General features: G+C 48.3%; 1 protein-coding gene across 3 annotated transcripts in view; it reads left to right on the forward strand.

Moving 5' to 3' along the window:
• Window positions 1-21,269, forward strand: part of LRRC49 (leucine rich repeat containing 49) — a 315,450-nt gene that overhangs the window by 31,120 nt on the left and 263,061 nt on the right. For all 3 annotated transcript variants that reach the window (XM_029575276.1, XM_029575277.1, XM_029575278.1), the window contains exon 3: window positions 7,441-7,665. In XM_029575276.1, coding sequence (XP_029431136.1) covers window positions 7,441-7,665 — 225 coding nt within the window. The remainder of the gene's footprint in view (window positions 1-7,440; window positions 7,666-21,269) is intronic.

The raw sequence follows: 21,269 nt of genomic DNA on the forward strand, positions 1-21,269 counted from the left end.
AAACCTTTTTTTGGTAAAGAAGGAGGATCGCTTGAACCATTTTTTTCCTAAAGTGCTAATGCTTTAGAAAGAAAGACACAACTTTAGGTGAATTAACTGGGAGAAAAACACACAGTTTGTGAGGTTCTGGTGTCCTTCTTGCTCTCCTCTCTTTCTCATCATACCTCTGACCATGAATTGCCACTTAATTGATGACAAGGGTTATGATAAGTAAAAGAGGGGCAAAGAGACTAGTAGAATTTATTTGTATTCATTGTAACAATAAGATGTTTAATCAATGTCCTTTTTCACAAGATTTTTAAACTGTTTGATTGTAGGTCTTGAGACATCTCCCATGTTGAGCATATGAAAAAGAAAATGTATTGAATAGGGCCCTCACTGTATAATTTTAGTATTAAACTTGCATTGCATTTTTGCTATTCTTAAGAGCTTGTTATAAGCATGTGTGGATGAGGGAATGTAGTTGAGTTGAACAAATGTTATGAAGCAGTGAAACGAAGGACTATAGGGCGAATGTACCAGGCTGTGTTAAAAACAGCTGATAAAATTGTGGAGGTGTAATTAGGTTTTTGTGATACTGGTGGTTAATGCAGATTGTGTTGTGATTAAGCCTACATCCCATTTGCACAAACCAATAACATGTATTCCCTGTACATACCCAGATCAGTCCAGACCATGGGTTGAGCCTCCTGTCCAGCAGATGGAGACAGACCAAAACTGAAAGGGTATCCTATATCCAGACAGAGCCTACCCTACAGCCCTTCAGTATTTGTCTGTCTCCAGCAGATGCGACAGCTCAGCCTGCAGTTCCCTGTTTCTTTTGCTTAGCCCCTGTTTTGGGGCTTTCTTTCTAAACTTTTTGGATCAAGCAAGTATTTATTATTTATCAATTTAAAAAATAAATAAATAATTGGACTGTTGATTTCCATACAGGAGACAGTTTCTGTCTCCTCGCTCTTGGGGGGGCCTGAGGGGGCTTTGCCCCTTGTGTAATATAGCCGAGGCTCCCTTTCCCCGGTGTTCCTCGGCTGTGGGGTGAAATTGGTTGTGCCAGTCACTCCTCCTGTACAGCCTCTCTCTCTTCTACCGGGACACTTTTTCCACGGAGCTGCCTGCAGGGACATGTTTTCCTCTGCACTGTCTAAGTTTAAGAAAAAAAAAAGAACCAAAGTGAAACTATTAACTTGGCAGCATTTTGTGAGTTGGGAGCGTGCAGAGTTCAGTCTCCTGCCTCCGCTCCCTCAGCCCCAGCAGCCCAGCTGATTCTAATTACTGCTCCTCCTCTGCATCGGGGTCATGCCTTGCTCTCCTCTCTGCCTGGCCTGCGGGGATTCTTCGCTCCATCTCTCTAGAGAAGGGCTCTGCTCTGTGTCTGTCGGGAGGGGAGGAGGAGGGTCCCTCCTCGGCTGCAATCTCCTCCGGAGCCTGAGCAAGGCCGCACAAGCGCATGGCCGCACTGTTCCTGAGCCGACAAACCGCGGGAATGGCAGCCATTTTGGGTTTCTCGGCTGCTCCTGTTTCGGGGCAGCAGGACTCACAGGACCCGGATTTTTTGGAGTCCCTTCCCCCGATTTGAGCCCCGTGTAGCCTCCGGATGCAGGTCCTGACTTCCCTTCCTCTATTCCCCCCCCTCCCCCCTCCGGAGGTTCCAGACCTCATTTTTCTTCAGAATTTGTGCTTTTAATGCACAAATCCTATTTAGCCAGCTTGCAAGAGGAATCGGACCCCCTTCCTGGCCCCCTCTTCCTAAACTTCCTCGAATTGCCGTCTTGTTCGCTCCCGCGGTTCCGGATGCGCAGGGATCTATTTGGGTTGGGTGGTCCAGGGGGTTCCACCCCCTCCGGATCCCCCTGCTCCCTTGACTGTCCTGGACCTGGATCAGGATCTGGATTTTGCTGAAACCCCTCCCCCTCTAGAGGGGGATGACCCCCGAGTTCTCCGTCTATTCCGGAGTGAGGAACTGGAGCCCCTTATCCCCTTTATCACTCAGGAATTGGGGATCAAGTGTCCCTCAGTGGACGAGTTCTCGGCCGCGATGCCGGCTTGCGCGGACCCGGTCCTGGCGGGACTCAGGGCTCTTCCATGCACTTTCCCCTTCCATCCAATGCATAAGCTGATGCTCCTCTGGGAATGGGAGGCCCCCGATTCGGGTCTCCGCATCGGGAGGGCCATGGAGAAGCTCTATCCTCTCCTGGAAGAGTGCTTAGACATGCTGAAAATTCCCAAGGTGGATTCTTCTGTGACGGCAGTCACGAAGCACACCACCATCCCGGTGGTGGGTGCTACGGCCTTGAGGGATGTCCAAGACCGCAAGCTGGAATTCCAACTCAAGCGCATCTTCAAAGTCTTGGCCTTGGGGGTTCGGACGATGATCTGCAGCAGTCTCATGCAGCGGGCAAGCCTTAGGTGGGTCCAACAATTGCTCAGCACCCAGGACCTCCCGTCTGCAGAGGCAGAGCAGGCTGAAAGGTTGGAAGGCGCTTTAGCATATGGGGCGGATGCCCTTTATGACGTGTTCCAGATCCAAGTGAAAGCGATGGCTTCGGCGGTCTCGGCCAGACGGCTTCTCTGGCAACGTAATTGGGCGGCTGACTCGTCTTCCAAGGCGCAGCTGGGCACACTCCCCTTTAAAGGTAAGTTGCTTTTTGGCGAGGACCTGAAGCAGCTTATTAAATTCTTGGGTGAGAACAAGGTTCATAAGCTACCTGAGGACCGCCCAAAACAGTCGAGAACCTTTTTCCCTACATGTACCCGCTTCCGGGGTCAGCGGAGATATAACCCCAGGGCGAGAGGTGCCTTCTCTAGGGGAAATTCCTCCAGGTCTCAGTCCTTGTCTCAGTCCTTTCGAGGCCATCGTGCCTTCCGGGATGGTAATCCACAATGCCCCGCGGCCAAGTCCGCCTCCCAATTAGATTCCGCCGGCCCATCCCTCCGTTCCCAACTTAGGTTGTCGTCTATCTCTGTTCTTGGAGGAATGGGTTAAAATTACGTCTGACCAGTGGGTCCTCGAGATAATCAAAAGAAGCTATGCCTTAGAATTTGCTGGAGACCTTCCGGACCTGTACATAGTCTCTCTGTGCGGACTTCGGAAGCGGGCCGCAGTGTGTCAGACTCTCGCCAGGCTCCAGGGGCTGGGGGCTATAGACCTGGTCCCGGAGGAAGAACAAGGCGCCGGCCAGTATTCTATTTACTTCGTGGTTCCGAAAAAGGACGACTCCTTCCGTCCCATCTTGGATCTCAAGAGAGTCAACCGAGCCCTCAAAATGCCCCACTTTCGGATGGAAACCCTGCGGGCAGTTATAGCGGCTGTTCATCCCGGAGAATTTCTGGCCTCTCTCGACCTGATGGAGGCCTACCTGCACATACTGATCTGTGCCGAACATCAGAGGTATCTCCGATTCCACATTTTGGGTCAACATTTTCAGTTCCGGGCTCTGCCCTTTGGTCTCGCCACAGCACCACGCACGTTTACCAAGGTGCTGGTGGTGATGGCGGCCACCCTCCGGAGGGATGGAGTCCTAGTCCACCCGTACCTGGACGATTGGCTAGTAGGGTCAAGTCAGAGACCCTATGCCTTCTGGCAGTGGACCATGTCCTTGCTCTTCTCTCATCCCTGGGATGGATAGTCAATTTTTCCAAGAGCAATCTCCGTCCTTCCCAGGTCAGAATTCCTAGGGGTTCGGTTCGATACCTGAGTTGGCAAGGTTTTCCTGCAGGACTCTCGAGCGTTCAAGCTGATGGATCAAGTCCGAAACTTCCTTTCCCTGCCTCTTCCCACGGTGTGGGACTACCTACAGGTTCTGGAGACCATGGCTTCCACTATCGACTTGGTCCCCTGGGCTTTTGCGCATATGCGTCCCTTACAGAAAGCTTTGCTATCCCGTTGGAAACCAGTGTTGGAACAGTTTCAGACACCGCTCCCGCTCTCTGACTCTACCATCAGCGACATACAATGGTGGCTATCGCTCAAGCACTTTCTGAGAGGAATATCTCTTCAGACTCCGCAGTGGATTGTAGTCACGATGGATGCCAGCCTCTCCGGATGAGGAGCGGTCTGCCAGTCGCAGGCCACGCAGGGATACTGGTCCCCAGCCCAATCCTGCTGGCACATCAATCGCCTGGAGGCGCGAGTGGTTCGTCTGGCTCTCAAAGCGTTTCTCCTGCTGCCTCGCCGAAGAGCAGTTCGGGTGCTCTCGGACAACTTTACCACAGTGGCGTATATCAGTTGCCTGGTAGCCCTCGAGGCCAGTCAGCTCTTCGCGTGGGCGGAGTGCCATCTAGAGTGCCTAGCAGCTTCTCACATTGCGGGCAAGGAGAATGTTCAAGCCAATTTCTTGAGTCATCAGCGTCTCGATCCAGGCGAGTGGGAGTTGTCCAACAAAGGAATGGATCTGATTGTCCACAGGTGGGGTTCCCCCGCACTTGGACCTGATGGCAACCTTGGACAATGCCAAAGCTCCCAGGTTTTTCAGCCACTGGAGGGAGCACTGATCGGAGGGAGTAGATGCTCTAGTCCTCCCCTGGCCGCACGACGTCCTTCTGTATGTGTTCCCTTCTTGGCCCCTGGTGGGAAAAGTACTCAGAAGGATAGAGCTCCCGAGTGGCCTCACAGACCGTGGTTCGCGGATCTAGAAAACCTGTTGAAGGACGGCCCTCTTCGTCTCGGTCATCTTCAGTACCTGCTCCAGCAGGGTCCTATATTTTTCGACCAGGCGGATCGCTTCTGTCTAGCAGCCTGGCTTTTGAACGGTGGAGACTGAGGAAGAAGGGATATAGGGAGGACGTCATCTCCACTATTCTGCGTGCTCGCAAGACTTCTTCTTTCCTCGCCTATGTCCGAGTTTGGAAGGTCTTCGAACTTGTCTGTGCGGAATTGGGTGTCTCGGCACATTCGGCCCCGGTTTCGCTGGTTCTTTCCTTTCTCCAGCGCGGTCTCACTAAGGGCCTATGGTTCGGCTCGCTCTGGGTACAGGTTTCTGCCCTCGGCTCTCTCTTGGGAAGTCTTGAAGGTTATGCGGTTGCGTCTCATCCAGATATTGTCCGTTTCCTCAAGGGAGTTAAACATTTGAAGCCGCTGCTGTGTTCCACTTGTCTTTTGTGGAGCCTTAACTTGGTCTTCTGGGCTTTCTCTGCCTTGCTCCCTTTGAGCCTCTCTGCCGCTCTACTCTCAAGGATTTAACACTTAAGGCGGTGTTTTTGGTCTCTTTTTGCTCCGCCAGACGGGTGTCAGAGATTCAAGCGATGTCTTGCCAGGAGCTCTTCCTACGTTTTTCGGACTTGGGGGTCTCCCTTAAGACTGTACCGTCTTTCTTGCCGAAGGTTGTTTCTGCCTTTCATGTCAATCAGTCGGTGGAGCTCCCCGTGTTCTCTCCCGCAAATATTGCAAGTACAGTCGGGGATGATCTACGCCGTCTGGATGTGAAGCATATTCTCATGCGTTATCTTCAGGTAACCAATGAATTCCAAGTTTCGGATCATCTCTTTGTCTTATGGAGTGGGCCCAATCGGGGCAAACAGGCCTCTAAGACTACATAAGAACATAAGAAAATGCCATACTGGGTCAGACCAAGGGTCCATCAAGCCCAGCATCCTGTTTCCAACCGTGGCCAATCCAGGCCATAAGAACCTGGCAAGTTCCCAAAAACTAAGTCTATTCCATGTAACCATTGCTAATGGCAGTGGCTATTCTCTAAGTGAACTTAATATCAGGTAATGGACTTCTCCTCCAAGAACTTATCCAATCCTTTTTTAAACACAGCTATACTAACTGCACTGACCACATCCTCTGGTAACAAATTCCAGAGTTTAATTGTGCGTTGAGTAAAAAAGAACTTTCTCCGATTAGTTTTAAATATGCCCCATGCTAACTTCATGGAGTGCCCCCTAGTCTTTCTACTATCTGAAAGAGTAAATAACCGATTCACATCTACCCGTTCTAGACCTCTCATGATTTTAAACACCTCTATCATATCCCCCCTCAGTCGTCTCTTCTCCAAGCTGAAAAGTCCTATCCTCTTTAGTCTTTCCTCATAGGGGAGTTGTTCCATTCCCCTTATCATTTTGGTAGCCCTTCTCTGTACCTTCTCCATCGCAATTATATCTTTTTTGAGATGCGGTGACCAGAATTGTATACAGTATTCAAGGTACGATTTATTTATTTATTTATTTATTTAAAAGCTTTTCTATACCGTCATTCGTTATCACATCACAACGGTGTACAAAAATATGTTTAGAACTGATTGACATTCACATATTTAAATACCAAGGTAAATAACACTAACACTGAGAAAGTATAACTCATAAAAACAAATAAAACTTATTAAACAACTCGCTGGTTGAAGGAGGCGATCGCATTAGCCTATATCTGTCAGGGCCGGGCGGTCCCAGAGGGTCTGAAGGCTCATTCCTTGCGTTCTCAGGCAACATCTTGGGTGGAGAGTCAGTCGGTCTCTCCACAGGAGATATGCAGGGCAGCTACGTGGAAGTCTCTACATACGTTTGCTCGGCATTGCCGCCTTGATGTTCAGGCGCCAGTCTTTGGTTCCTTTGGTCGGCAGGTGCTTCGAGCGGGACTGTCTCGGTCCCACCTTGTTTAGGGAAGCTCTGGTACATCCCATGGTCTGGACTGATCCGGGTATGTACAGGGAAAGGAAAATTAGTTCTTACCTGTTAATTTTCATTCCTGTAGTACCACGGATCAGTCCAGACACCCTTCCCTTTACTTCCTACTGTCCGCTCGAAGCCTCTTTCCTCTCTGCAGGATTCCGAATGATTTTTTTCTGTGATGATACTCAAGAGGCACCGGAAGCATCTATATGATGACCATGGACATTCATGCAAGAGCGTCCATCTACAGAGTCCAGTCAATGTTTGCGCTTGTTAAAATTTTTTGAGTTCTCTTGTTGTTTGCTCGAGTTCTCTTGTTACTTGCTTGATTCCTTACTGTTTATCTTCATGTTTTTCTGCTTTGACAATGGTTATACTGAAGGGCTGCAGGGTAGGCTCTGTCCTGATATAGGATACCCTTTCAGTTTTGGTCTGTCTCCATCTGCTGGACAGGAGGCTCAACCCATGGTATGGACTGATCCGTGGTACTACAGGAACGAAAATTAACAGGTAAGAACTAATTTTCCTTTTATCCCTATCAGTAACATGTTTATTTCCCTGCATAGCTTTTTTACCAGCCTGTAATGTGAGCTTGATGAACACCCTATATGCATCCCTTGCACCCCTGTTGTACTATAAAAGCCCGTGATCCCTTACCATTTCCTGTTGAATTATGCCTATACTGTATAAATTGTTCTATTTATGTACTTATCCGTTAACTGTTATGCTAATTTGTAACATTCGTTGAACTCTGCAGTTGACTTGACTAAAGTTGTAAACTTCACAATCTTATTTTGTAAACAAATGTAGATTTCTTTTCCCTTTTTGGTTTAGGGGATGGAAGGTTATCAAGTCCTATTGCGCGTGGGAGACTGGCTCCAACAGTTGCCAGCGCAATAGATGTTTTTTCCACAGAACTGAAACATATAGAGTCTCTGCCATTGGGACCATCTGGAGAAATGAATCCTTTTGTTCCAGGAAAGTCCAGGAGCAGACCGGCTTCTCACAGATCGGTTCTAAATGTTTCAAAGAGTCAAGGGGACGCCTGCTGTGTCAAAGGTAGATTTTCTAACATTAGAATTATTTTTTCCCAAAATCATGGGTTTAGGGAGCAATTTCAAAAATGTGTGTTTTACCCACTTGAAAATTACCTTTCCTTAGTTCAGATAAAAGTAAGCAAACTATTTCCCAGCGCACATAGATGCACCTGCAGGAAAGAGTGGGCATGGTTGGTTTGGGGGAGGGAAAGTATTGTGCACTTCAACATGCTTCTAAGCAGTTGCAAAGGACCAATCGGAGAACAGACCTTGGGGGGAGGAAGCTTAGGGCAGGAAGGGGGGAGGCCATAGCCCATAGCTTCCTCCCCTGGGGGGAGGAAGCTATGGGCTCCCAGCACCGAGGTGTTAGGGACGCGCTAGGTGATGTGAACTATATGACTAGTGGACCCTTGGGCCGGCCTACAGGAGACTTGGGAAGGGCTTCACTGGTCTCAACTAGACAGGCCGGGAGGCAGATCTCTGGCGGCCGACGGTGTCAGCTTTACCCTGGAAGCTGGTACTCCCCCGGGAGGAGCCCTTAGGAGCCCTGCTGCTGGGACTTAGGTGATTCACCCTGGAAGTCGGAGCCCCCCCCCCCCCCCCGGGAGGAGCCCGTAGGGGCCCGACCGCTGGGACTTAGGCGAAGCTCGGAGTTGGACCTTGGACAGGTACGGCGGCTGGTGGAGAGGAAGCAGGCAGGTACCAGGCTTGGCTGAGGCTGGCAGGAACCAGGCTCGGGCTGTAGGCAGGCAGGAACCAGACTTGGCTGAAGCTGGTAGGAACCAGGTCCGGGCTGTGGGCAGGCAGGAACCAGGCTTGGGCTGAAGCTGGCAGGAACCAGGCTTGGGCTGTAGGCAGGCACGAACCAGGCTTGGACTATAGGCAGGCAGGAACCAGGCTTGGACTGTAGGCAGGCTGGGAAGGAAGAAGCCGGTACAAGAGAGCAAGACAAGTACCAGCACGGTAGGCAGGCAGGCAAAAACGGAGTGGCTAGAACGCTAGTGAACTCCGGGGCTCGAGGCAATGGGGGACCGAAGGAACCCTGTTGCAAGGCCCTGACCAGGCGTCCATGGCGACCCTAATTAGGCCGCGGCGTCTGACATCAGACTAGGGGCGGAGCCGTCCTCGGGTGGGAAACTGTCTAGAAAGGTGTGGGGCAGCCGCGCGCACGCGCGCCTAGAGGCTGGCCAGCAATGGCGTCTCCCCTGCAGAAGATTGATGGAGCGATCGTACAGGCGATGCTGCGGTGGAATCTCTGTCCCAGTCTTGGAAAAGACATCCGTGACTCCCTCCCAGGGAGCGAGTGGACCAAGTGCAGCATGCGCGAGCAGGCTGGCGGGCGGTCTAGGCAGTTTCATACAGTGTTTCATACAGAAGGGACTCCAGCTGGTGATCTGCATAGTAGACCACTGGATGGTAGGAGAGTGTCATTGGAGCCAGGGTAGTCCAAGCACCAGGGGGTGGATAGCCTTCTCCAGCACTAAGAAGGCTATCTCCTCCACATGGATCGCCCCAGTGCGGACCGTCAGCGGGACAGTGGAGGCCAGGATTCACCCAGGTAAGCGCGTACCTGGAATGGAGGTGATCCGCAAGGGGACTTCTTGTTCCACGATAGGAATCCCCAGTTGTGTAACTAGTTGCTCATGAATAAGATTACCCTCCACGCCAGAGTCCAGGAAGGCAGAAGTCTCCAGAGACCCCCCTGGGTATTCTAGGACAACTGGCAAGGTGCAATGGGGAGCAGTTGCACAGCCTAGGAGGAGCTCCTCTCAACCCCCTAGGCTTTGGTGTTTTCCGCCCGCTCTTGGCAACGTGCCAAAAAGTGACCCTTCTGGCCACAATATAGGCATAAGCCTAGCGAGCGTCATTGCTGTCTCTCCTCCTTGGAGAGCGGAGCATGACCCAATTGCATGGGTTCAGAAGCGGGAACCTCTGGACGAGGGGTCCTCTGTGGTGGAAGCGGTCGTGGTGAAGCACGTGGCGGACTGGGTCTCCTCTGGCGGGATTCCTGTGGCTTTTGCTGCAGGTGACGGTCGATTCGGGCGGCCATATCTATCAGGGCACTGAGGTCTTCTGGGATCTCTCGGGCTGCGATCTCATCCTTAATTCGCCCGGAGAGACCTTCCAAGAAGATTGCCCTGAGGCTACCATCTTGCCACCCCACCTCCTGGGCGAGGGTCCTAAATTCCATAGCATAATCAGCTAAGGAGCGAGTCCCTTGACACAGCTGCAAGAGGTCCGAGGTGGCAGTAGCCCGGCAGGCAGGTTCATCGAATGCCTGCTTGAAGATAAGGATGAACTGCTGCAGATCATTCAGGGCAGGGTCATTGTTCTCCCAAAGGGGAGAGGCCCAAACCAGGGCCCTCCCGTCGAGCAGAGACAGGATGTATGCAACTTTGACTGAATCGTTGCGGAACTGGCGGGGCAATAAGGAGAAGCAGATGAACCACTGATTTAAAAATCCTCGACAAGTCCTAGTGTCTCCGGCATAGCACAAGGGTGCCGGCAGTTGGGTCATCGAGGCGGCGGGCAAGGAAGGACCTGAGTCCACCACGGGCTGGGATGGGGCATCCAATGCGTCCATTCTGGCAACCAGTTGCCCCAGGGAGCCGGCGAGTACGTCCAAGTACTGTTGTTGTTGCAATTGTTGGCGTAGCCCAGGAGGATCCTAGGACTCTGGGGCGTCTGCCGAGTCCATGGCCTTGCAATCTTTTGTGAACTATATGACTAGTGGACCCTTGGGCCGGCCTACAGGAGACTTGGGAAGGGCTTCACTGGTCTCAACTAGACAGGCCGGGAGGCAGATCTCTGGCGGCCGACGGTGTCAGCTTCACCCTGGAAGCTGGTACTCCCCCGGGAGGAGCCCTTAGGAGCCCAGCTGCTGGGACTTAGGTGATTCACCCTGGAAGTCGGAGCCCCCCCTGGGAGGAGCCCGTAGGGGCCCGACCACTGGGACTTAGGCGAAGCTCGGAGTTGGACCTTGGACAGGTACGGCGGCTGGTGGAGCGGAAGCAGGCAGGTACTAGGCTTGGCTGAGGCTGGCAGGAACCAGACTTGGCTGAAACTGGTAGGGAAAAATAACCCTAGCTGTAGTTACACGATGTTAGGTTCCATATTAGGAGCTACCACCCAAGAAAGAGATCTAGGCGTCATAGTAGATAATACATTGAAATCGTCAGCTCAGTGTGCTGCAGCAGTCAAAAAAGCAAATAAAATGTTAGGAATTATTAGGAAGGGAATGGTTAATAAAACGGAAAATGTCATAATGCCTCTATATCGCTCCATGGTGAGACCACACCTTGAATACTGTGTACAATTCTGGTCGCCGTATCTCAAAAAAGATATAGTTGCAATGGAGAAGGTACAGAGAAGGGCAACCAAAATGATAAAGGGGATGGAACAGCTCCCCTATGAGGAAAGGCTGAAGAGGTTAGGGCTGTTCAGCTTGGAGAAGAGACGGCTGAGGGGGGATATCATAGAGGTCTTTAAGATCATGAGAGGTCTTGAACGAGTAGATGTGACTCGGTTATTTACACTTTCGAATAATAGAAGGACTAGGGGGCATTCCATGAAGTTAGCAAGTAGCACATTTAAGACTAATCGGAGAAAATTCTTTTTCACTCAACGCACAATAAATCTCTGGAATTTGTTGCCAGAGGATGTGGTTAGTGCAGTTAGTGTAGCTGGGTTCAAAAAAGGTTTGGATAAGTTCTTGGAAGAGAAGTCCATTAACTGCTATTAATCAAGTTTACTTAGGGAATAGTCACTGCTATTAATTGCATCAGTAGCATGGGATCTTCTAGGTGTTTGGGTAATTGCCAGGTTCTTGTGGCCTGGTTTGGCCTCTGTTGGAAACAGGATGCTGGGCTTGATGGACCCTTGGTCTGACCCAGCATGGCAATTTCTTATGTTCTTATGTTCTTATGAACCAGGCTCGGGCTGTGGGCAGGCAGGAACCAGGCTCGGGCTGTGGGCTGGCAGGAACCAGGCTCGGGCTGTGGGCAGGCAGGAACCAGGCTTGGGCTGTAGGCAGGCTGGGAAGGAAGAAGCCGGTACAAGAGAGCAAGACAAGTACCAGCACGGCAGGCAGGCAGGCAGGCAAGAACGGAGTGGCTAGAACGCTAGCGAACTCCAGGGCTCGAGGCAACGGGGGACCGAAGGAACCCTGTTGCAAGGCCCTGATCAGGCGTCCGCGGTGACCCTAAGTAGGCCACGGCGTCTGACGTCAGACTAGGGGCGGAGCCATCCTCGGGCGGGAAACTGTCTAGAAAGGTGTGGGGTAGCCGCGCGCGCCTAGAGGCTGGCCAGCAATGGCATCTCCCCCGCGGAGACGCCCAGGATCTGACTCCGCTTCACTGCTAGCTGGAAAAGACCTCCGAGGTAAGGGCCGGGACGCGAGCCTCGCGGACCGAACCGCAACACTAGGGGCACACATTTTTCCCTAGTCCGTCCTTTTCAGTGTGGTAGGTCATTTGAATATAACATTGGGACCCCAGGAGGGGTGGTTGGGCACATGTTAAGAAAGCGGGCGCTCAGCATTGAGCGCCTGCTTACTTTCTGTGCGATGGTATTTAGTGTTTTGTTTACTAACCTGTGTTTAAAAAGTGTTATCTACAGGTTTTAATTTGGCTGGTCATTACTCCTAGTGTACCAATATGCTAAAATAATGAAATCTACAACAGAGCAGTGTTAAGATGGCCATGCTCAAAAGATTACAGCCATAGTAACACTGCCTCGCTGAGTTAACTGGCCCAAAGGAGAAAAGACTGATTAGTGTGGAACATTCCTTCTGCTCCTCAGCCCCAAGTTCAAATTGGGCCCCACCTTTCAACCTTTTACTCTTCAAGCACCCCCTTTTCCCTCCTCCCACTGTCCCAGGTCTCACTCGCTCCAAATGCTGCTGAAATCTTTACTGGCTGGAGGGAGCAGGTTTCCTTCCTGCTGGCAACAACACCAAATCCAAAAACGCACCATGGACACTTTGATTCTTGCAGTAGAGCAGGACATCATTTTGGAAGGGGAATAGTACATCCAGCATTAATACTCAGTGATGCAATTTAAATACATATTTTTTTCTTATCATTTGCATGCATATTAGTGTTTCGGGGGGGAGAATTAAGCTTCCAAATGGGTCAATTATGTGCATATCTTGAAAGGAATGAGCCTCACTTGTAAGCCAGGGTAGGTTAAGTCTGATCTCAATCTTGCAAATTTACTGCTAATGCATTGTGCCAAAGAGAGCTTCCTTCTGGAGTTCATAGCAATATGTATAGGCAACATGGAAGTCCTTTTTAATCAGGCCAGTGGTTCCCAATAGTGTTGGAACAGTTTTCGTATCTTTCTGCCACATTTTCTTGGTCTCTAATTGCATCGTTTGGTACTTGAGGATCTTCATTTTCTCCACACAGTCCACAGAATAGTCATTTGGTACTGACACTTCTATCAACAATGCTGTTTTTTGTGCGTGGATCCTTTACCACAGTATCTGGCTTTCTTGCATCAGGTGTTTTATCAGTTGGGACAGGAATGTCTCAAGAGATCACAACATCTTAATTCCCTATGGGCCGGATTTTAAGACGTACGCCCGATTTTATAACATGCGCGCGCAGCCGCATGCATGTTATAAAATCCGGGGTCGGCGCGCGCAAGGGGGTGCACACTAGTGCACCTTGCGCATGCCGAGCCCTAGGGGAGCCCCGATGGCTTTCCCCGTTCCCTCCGCCGCCCCCCCCAGCCTTACCTAAAACCCCCCTAACTTTTATTATCCCAGGACAAGCAGGATGCTAGTCCTCACATATGGGTGATGTCATTGATGGAGTCGTATTGCGGAAAACTTTCTGTCAGAGTTTCTAGAAACTTTTGACTGGCACTCTGAGCCCACTGAGCATGCCCAGCATGCCATGATATTGTCAGCCACAGGGGTCTCCCTTCAGTCTTCGTTTTTCCTTGCTGCTTTTGGCATCGCTGAGCAGGAGCCTGTGTGAGTTTTCTCACATACATTTCTGACTAAAAATCAGATTTAAAAGCAATTATTTCTCTCCCATATCGGGGTCTCCCGCGTTACCACCGGCCGGTGAGTAATTTTTGTCTCATTTTGACTCTTTTGAGTAAAAATATTTTTCTTCTCATTTTCATTGACGGCTGTCGAGGGAAATATGGCCATGGAATTCAAAAAATGGCCCAATTGTAATCGGACCATGTCCATTACAGATCCACACCTCAAGTGTGTACTTTGTTTGGGCCAAACACACGATGTAACATCCTGCCCAAAGTGTGCTGAAATGATCGCGAAGGGTCGAAAGGCCCGACAAGAAAAGATGGAACACTTGTTCCACCTACAACTTTTACCTTCTCCATCGACGTCCACTCAATCATCTCCGGCCGGAGTTTCAAAACGTCTAATTCTCAAAAAATGTCACCCGGAAAGTTCAGGGGATCATTCATCGCCGACCCCATCCGTGGCATCGACAAGGTAAGCGGCGGAACATCGACCGAAGCATCGGCATCGACATCGCCATCCATCGATTCCGGAGGCTCTACTGTCCCCAGAGAAATCGACCGCCAAATGGCCTCATGTTCAAGAAATACCAAGGCCTTCGACGCCGAGGCGTTCACCTCCTCCCGATGTACCAGCCATCAAACCTCCACAGGGCCCTGTGGAAGGACCGATAACACCTCCACCGCCACCACGTGTAGCTGCTCTGCCTGCACCAGCTATCACGGAGGAATTGAGCGGATTTATCCGCCAATTGGTGCTGCAAGCATTACAGGTCCATTGACCATCAATGCCCGCACCGATGCCAGTGCCCGCACCGATGCCGGCATTCCCGCCGATGCCGGTACCAACATCAAAGCCGCTGACTGCACCGGTACCAAAGCATCTACCGACGCTGACGCCTTTACCGTCGCCGATACCTGGACCAATGCCGGAACCAATTCCGACAATACCGATGCCAGTGCCTGGGGCCCCAGGACAACCGGAATTGGCGTTATTTCAACTCCTGATGGATAGATTTGAAGCAATCATCGGTGCTCTCCCACCGAAATCTATTCCATCTAAACCAAATGAAGAAGTTCCTGGACGGACATTGTTTGATGATCCACAGCCAGGACCTTCAGGACTTTTTCCATCTTCGAGGTCTTCTCCCACGTCTCCTTATAGAGAAGAACCATATGATTCATGGGAAGACAAGCATACGGATACTTCCTCTGAGAGCTTTATGTCTGACCCTTCTCCTCCGGAAGGTAGGAAGAAATCCCCCCAGAGGATTTGTCCTTTACTAATTTTGTTAAGGACATGGCAGACACAATACCATTTAACTTGATATCTGAAGAGGACACGAGATAGCAAACTTTGGAAGTTTTACAGTTCATGGACCCTCCAAAAGAGGTCCTAGCCATCCCTGTCCATGAATTACTGTTGGAATTACAGCATAGACTCTGGGAACATCCATGCTCAGTTCCACCTATTAACAAAAGAGTGGACACCACTTATCTGGTCCAAAATGTTCCTGGATACCAAAAATCACAACTGCCACATCAATCAGTTGTTGTTGAGTTGGCACAGAAGAAATCCAAGAGAGTAAGACCTCATTCCTCCACTCCTCCTGGGAAGGACCACAGATTCCTGGACTCCTTTGGCAGGAAAGTATACCAGGGAGCTATGCTCAATTCAAGGATTGCGTCATATCAGCTATATTTGACGCAATACCAGAGGAATCTTTGGAAGCAGATGCAAGAACTTTCCAACTCCCTGCCTCAGCAGTACCAAGAAGCAGCTCAGGCCATAATACACAAAGAACTTGAAGCGGGAAAACATGAAGTCCGAGCTGCTTACGACAACTTTGAAACAGCTTCGAGAGTAGAGGCCTCAGGTATAAGTGCACGTCGCTGGGCATGGTTGAAAGCCTCTGACCTCAGGCCTGAGGTACAGGAAAAACTAGTTGATTTGCCATGCATATGTGACAACCTCTTTGGCTCAAAGGTACAGGATGCTGTGGCCCAACTGAAAGAAAATACGGAAACCTTGCGCCAACTGTCGTCAGTTCCGCAAGACTCTGCTGCATCATCATCTTGCCGTCCTCCAAGGAAGGAATCTCGAAAGCCTTTCTACAGACAGAGTCGTTACTATCCTCCAGCATCCAGGGGCAGATCTTCTCGTCCGCAGCAAAGATCTCAACCCAGGCAGCCTAGAGCTGCTAGGCCTCAACCTCCACTGCAGACTGGACCGGCTGCAGGTTTTTGAGGCCACTACCAGAGACCAAAGCCATATCCACAATCCAAAACCAACTCTGCCAGTAGGAGGCCGAGTTTCCTCCTTCTACAACCATTGGTTATAGATAACAACAGACCAATGGGTACTCTCAATAATATCTCGAGGTTACCAACTCAATTTCCTCTCAACTCCAAGAGACTCCCCTCCAAAACCTCTTTCACTAAACGAAAATCACATAATTCATCTACAAGCAGAATTATCCACCCTTCTGAGGGATAGAGCCGTAGAGCCGGTGCCCCTGTCTCAGCAGGGCAGAGGATTCTACTCCCGTTATTTCCTCATTCCAAAGAAAACCAGAGGCCTACGTCCCATCCTAGACCTCAGAAATCTCAACAAATTTCTGAAGAAAGAAAAGTTCAGGATGGTATCTCTAGGCACCATGCTTCCAAACAGGATATTGTCTTTGTTCTCTGGATCTACAAGACCCTTATGCTCACATTCCAATACTCCCTCCTCATCGCAAGTATCTGCGCTTCCTGGTGGGTCATCAACATTTCCAGTTCAGAGTACTACTGTTCGAACTCGCTTCAGCTCCCAGAGTATTCACAAAATGCCTGGCAGTAATAGCAGCATACTTACACAAGGAAATGTCCACGTCTTCCCTTATCTCGACGACTGGCTCATCAGAAGTCAATCTCAACAAGGAGCACTAACTTCTCTCAACCGAACAATTGTTCTACTTCACTCCATGGGTTTTCTCATCAATAATCAAAAGTCCCATCTCATTCCATCTCACCTGCTTCAATTCATCGGAGCAGAATTGAACACCATCCTCTCAAAAGCCTTTCTACACGACGATCGGGCAGAGACACTTTCCCTATTGGCAAACTCGCTCCACTCGAAGAAACAAGCAACAGCTCATCAGTTTCTAACCTTACTAGGCCACATGGCCTCCACAGTTCATGTCACTCCTATGGCAAGACTAGCCATGAGAATAACCCAATGGACTTTAAGATCACAATGGATCCAAGCCATTCAACCACTGTCCTCTCCAATTCAAGTAACCCACCAGCTGCGTTCATCTCTACTTTGGTGGGCGAACAAGGACAACTTGCACAAGGGCCTGCCCTTCCAACAACCAGTCCCACAGATAACTTTAACTACAGATGCATCCTCCTTAGGTTGGGGAGCTCACATAGACAATCTCCAAACCCAAGGTACGTGGACAAAACTCGAAGCAACATTTCAAATCAATTTCTTGGAACTCGAGCTATACGTTATGCTCTGCATGCTTTCAAGGACTGCCTTTCACACAAGACTGTTCTGATTCAAACGGACAATATAGTAGCCATGTGGTACCTGAACAAACAAGGAGGTACGGGCTCATATCCCCTTTGTCAAGAAGCCACACAGATTTGGGACTGGGCCCTAACACACTCAATGTTTCTCCGGGCCACTTATCTGGCAGGCATTCACAATGTAGTGGCAGATCGCCTCAGTCGTCAGTTCCAACCACACGGTGGTCCCTGGATCCCTTAGTAGCGACCAGGATATTTCAGTGTTAGGGGCAACCAACAATAGACCTCTTTGCATCACACCTGAATCACAACGTGGACAAATTCTGCGCTCTGCACAGACACAAACACCAGCCAGCAAAGGATTCCTTTGCTTGCTCTTGGAACTCAGGCCTGCTATACGCGTATCCTCCAATACCGCTCATAACCAAAACTCTAGTGAAGCTACAACAGGACAAGGGGTCCATGATACTCATAGCCCTGTATTGGCCTCGACAAGTATGGTTTCCCAAACTTCTAGACCTCTCGATCAGAGAACCAATTCGCCTGGGTGTAGCTTCCACTCTCATAACTCATAACTCAGGATCAGGGTCGGTTGCGCCATCCCAACCTTCAATCCCTATCCCTGACAGCGTGGATGTTGAAAGCTTGATCTTACAACCACTCAATCTTTCATCCAATGTTTCTCAAGTGCTTATAGCTTCACGTAAATCTTCCACGCGAAAGAACTATTCTTCGAAATGGAAAAGGTTTACTTTGTGGTGCACGCAAAAGGACATTGACCCTTTCTCCTGCCCCACAACTTCTCTATTAGACTATTTATGCCATCTTTCAGACTCTGGTCTCCAAACCTCATCTGTAAGAGTACACTTAAGAGCAATCTCAGCTTACCATAATAAGTTAGGCGATGCACCCATATCCATACAACCTCTTGTCAGCAGGTTTATGAGAGGTTTAACTCACCTTAAACCACCAATTTGGCCACCAGTCACAGAATGGGACCTGAATCTGGTCTTAACAAGGCTCATGCGTTCTCCTTTTGAACCCATGACTTCCTGTGATCTTAAATTTCTCACGTGGAAGACTATCTTCCTCATAGCCATTACATCTGCTAGAAGGGTTAGTGAGTTACAAGCACTTGTCACGTACTCACCCTATACAAAATTCCTACATGACAGGTAGTTATGGAATTCCACTTGAACCAATCCATAGTTTTGCCCACATTCTTTCCAAGGCCTCATTCTCACCAAGGGGAACGGGCCTTACATACCTTGGACTGTAAACGTGTGCTAGTCACGCATATCCAGCATAAGTCACGCATATCCAGCATAGCTCTCTGCTTCAACTGCAGGGGAGAAGAAAAACTGATACTTCACGCATATCCAGCATAGCTCTCTGCTTCAACGGCAGGGGAGAAGAAAAACTGATACTTCACGCATATCCAGCATAGCTCTCTGCTTCAACGGCAGGGGAGAAGAAAAACAACCAATAAGGGCTGAATTACATAGTCTGGGTAAAACAAATAAGCATGGGTGTAGCTTGCTTATTGCGGCGGTTACTACCCCTACTACCCCTAACTAATCAAGCTTGATATTTCACTCGGATGCAGCTCCATCACTGCTCTCTACATTAATGGCGGGGGTGGAAGGGAAATAGAACCAAAGAGCTAAGAGAAACAGATAAGTATGAGAAAAAAATGTGTGAAGCTTGCTGGGCAGACTGGATGGGCCGTTTGGTCTTCTTCTGCCGTCATTTCTATGTTTCTATGCTAGCATATTACTTAGACTGCACTGCAGTCCACAGGAAATCCACTCAACTCTTTGTATCTTTTGATCCAAACAAACCAGGTAAAACAGTGGGCAAGCACACTCTCTCCAACTGGCTAGCAGATTACATACAGTTCTGCTATGAAAAAGCAGGCCTTCCTCTCCAAGGGCGAGTAAAGGCACATTCAGTAAGAGCAATGTCATCCTCAGTAGCACATTATCGTTCAGTGCCAATTCTTGACATATGTAAAGCATCAACTTGGAGTTCTCTTCACACCTTTGCAGCTCATTACTGTTTAGACAAAGAAGGACGACAAGATTCAGCCTATGGACAATCTGTCTTAAAGAACTTGTTTCCAGTATAACCCCAACTCCTTCTACATCCAACCTACTGTGATCTTCGGCTGCCTCATTTTCACCAACAATACTTCAGTGTTGCTTCACTACAAAATGACTCAGCCTGTAGCTTGCTATTCACCCATATGTGAGGACTAGCATCCTGCTTGTCCTGGGATAAAGCAAAATTGCTTACCTTGTAATAGGTGTTATCCCAGGACAGGAGGATGAGGTCCTCACGAAACCCACCCGCCACCCCGCGGAGATGGGTCCGATACGTTTTATTATTTTATTTTATTTATTTATTTTTTTTCATTATTTATTTATGAATTTCCAAATTACATTATCCAATTATTAACATTGAATATCTTTAAGGAAAACAGGTTTACATTATATGTATTACAGAAATTTCCAACAAAAATACTAACATAACAAATCACCTGTTCCCTAGGTACTAAACAAAGGGGGAACTAATAGAGCAATTAGCAGTAAAAATTAAAATATAATATTAGTTACTCTTTATAACAGAAAAAGAAACAGAGTATAATATTTCTATTAATCCAGTTTAAATTTAGATTGATTTAATTTGGTACTAAACTTCCACATTTCTGTGCCTTCGCTCTTCCAGGAATCTCTCTAACTGAGACAGATCAAAATATACATATTTCATTCCATCTACCTGCATGACACATTTGCATGGGAATCGTATCATAATTTGAATTCCAAAAGTTCTCGCAATATTAGCCAGAGTTATAAATCTCTTCCTTCTATCTTGCGTTTCTTTAGCCACATCTGGATATACCCAAATTTTTTGCCCTAAGTAGAGAGAGTTTCTTTTTAACATAAATGTTTTTAAAACTCTATCTCTGTCAGAAGACAGTGCAAATTTAACTATAAGAGTACCTCTCTGTTCTACTTGGGAAGAAAAAGATGTTTCTATTAACTCTGTGACATTTAAAGAAGTATCTTGTACCATTTGCTCTGACATTTTCTTTACATTAATGAAATAAGCATTAATAATCAATGGGAAATTATCTGGTTGCCATGTCAATATTTCACAAAAATAATTTTTAAGCTGTTCCTTCGGTGAAACCATCTTACATTTGGGGAAATTAACAAATCTCAAGTTAGAATATCTAACAGAATTTTCCAATAACTCAACTTTTCTTGTAAGTGCCATTTCCCCCCGTATTATTGTAGATTGAACATTTTTAATTGAAGAAACATCTTCCTGAACCTTAGACAAAACTGTCCCATAGTTTGTTACCATGGGATTTAAATTTAACAATACATTTTGCATCTCTTTAATATTAATATTTAACTTCATTATATTATTCTGTAACATATTCATGGCATGCCATAACATTTCCATAGTAAAACATAAGCATTGTCAAGCTAAGTGTAAAACATTGATAAGACAGGCGAAGAGAAAATTTGAAATGAAATTGGCCATAGAGGCAAAAACTCATAATAAAAACTTTTAAAAATATATCCAAAGCAAGAAACCTGTGAGGGAGTCGGTTGGACCATTAGATGACAGAGGGGTTAAAGGGGCTCTTAGGGAAGATAAGGCCATTGCAGAAAGACTAAATTAATTCTTTGCCTCCGTGTTTACTAATGAGGATGTTGGGGAGATACCAGTTCCGGAGATGGTTTTCAGGGGTGATGAGTCAGACGAACTGAACGAAATCACTGTGAACCTGGAAGATGTAGTAGGCCAGATTGACAAACTAAAGAGTAGCAAATCACCTGGACCGGATGGTATGCATCCTAGGGTTCTGAAGGAACTAAAAAATGAAATTTCTGATCTATTAGTTAAAATTTGTAACCTATCATTAAAATCATCCATTGTACCTGAAGACTGGAGGGTGGCCAATGTAACCCCAATATTTAAAAAAGGCTCCAGGGGCGATCCAGGTAACTATAGACCAGTGAGCTTGACTTCAGGGCCGGGAAAAATAGTGGAAACTATTCTCAGGAACAAAATTGTAAAGCATATAGAAAGACATGATTT

This window comes from Rhinatrema bivittatum, chromosome 13 (assembly GCF_901001135.1).
Source record: "Rhinatrema bivittatum chromosome 13, aRhiBiv1.1, whole genome shotgun sequence".
In the NCBI taxonomy this organism is placed as follows: domain Eukaryota; kingdom Metazoa; phylum Chordata; class Amphibia; order Gymnophiona; family Rhinatrematidae; genus Rhinatrema; species Rhinatrema bivittatum.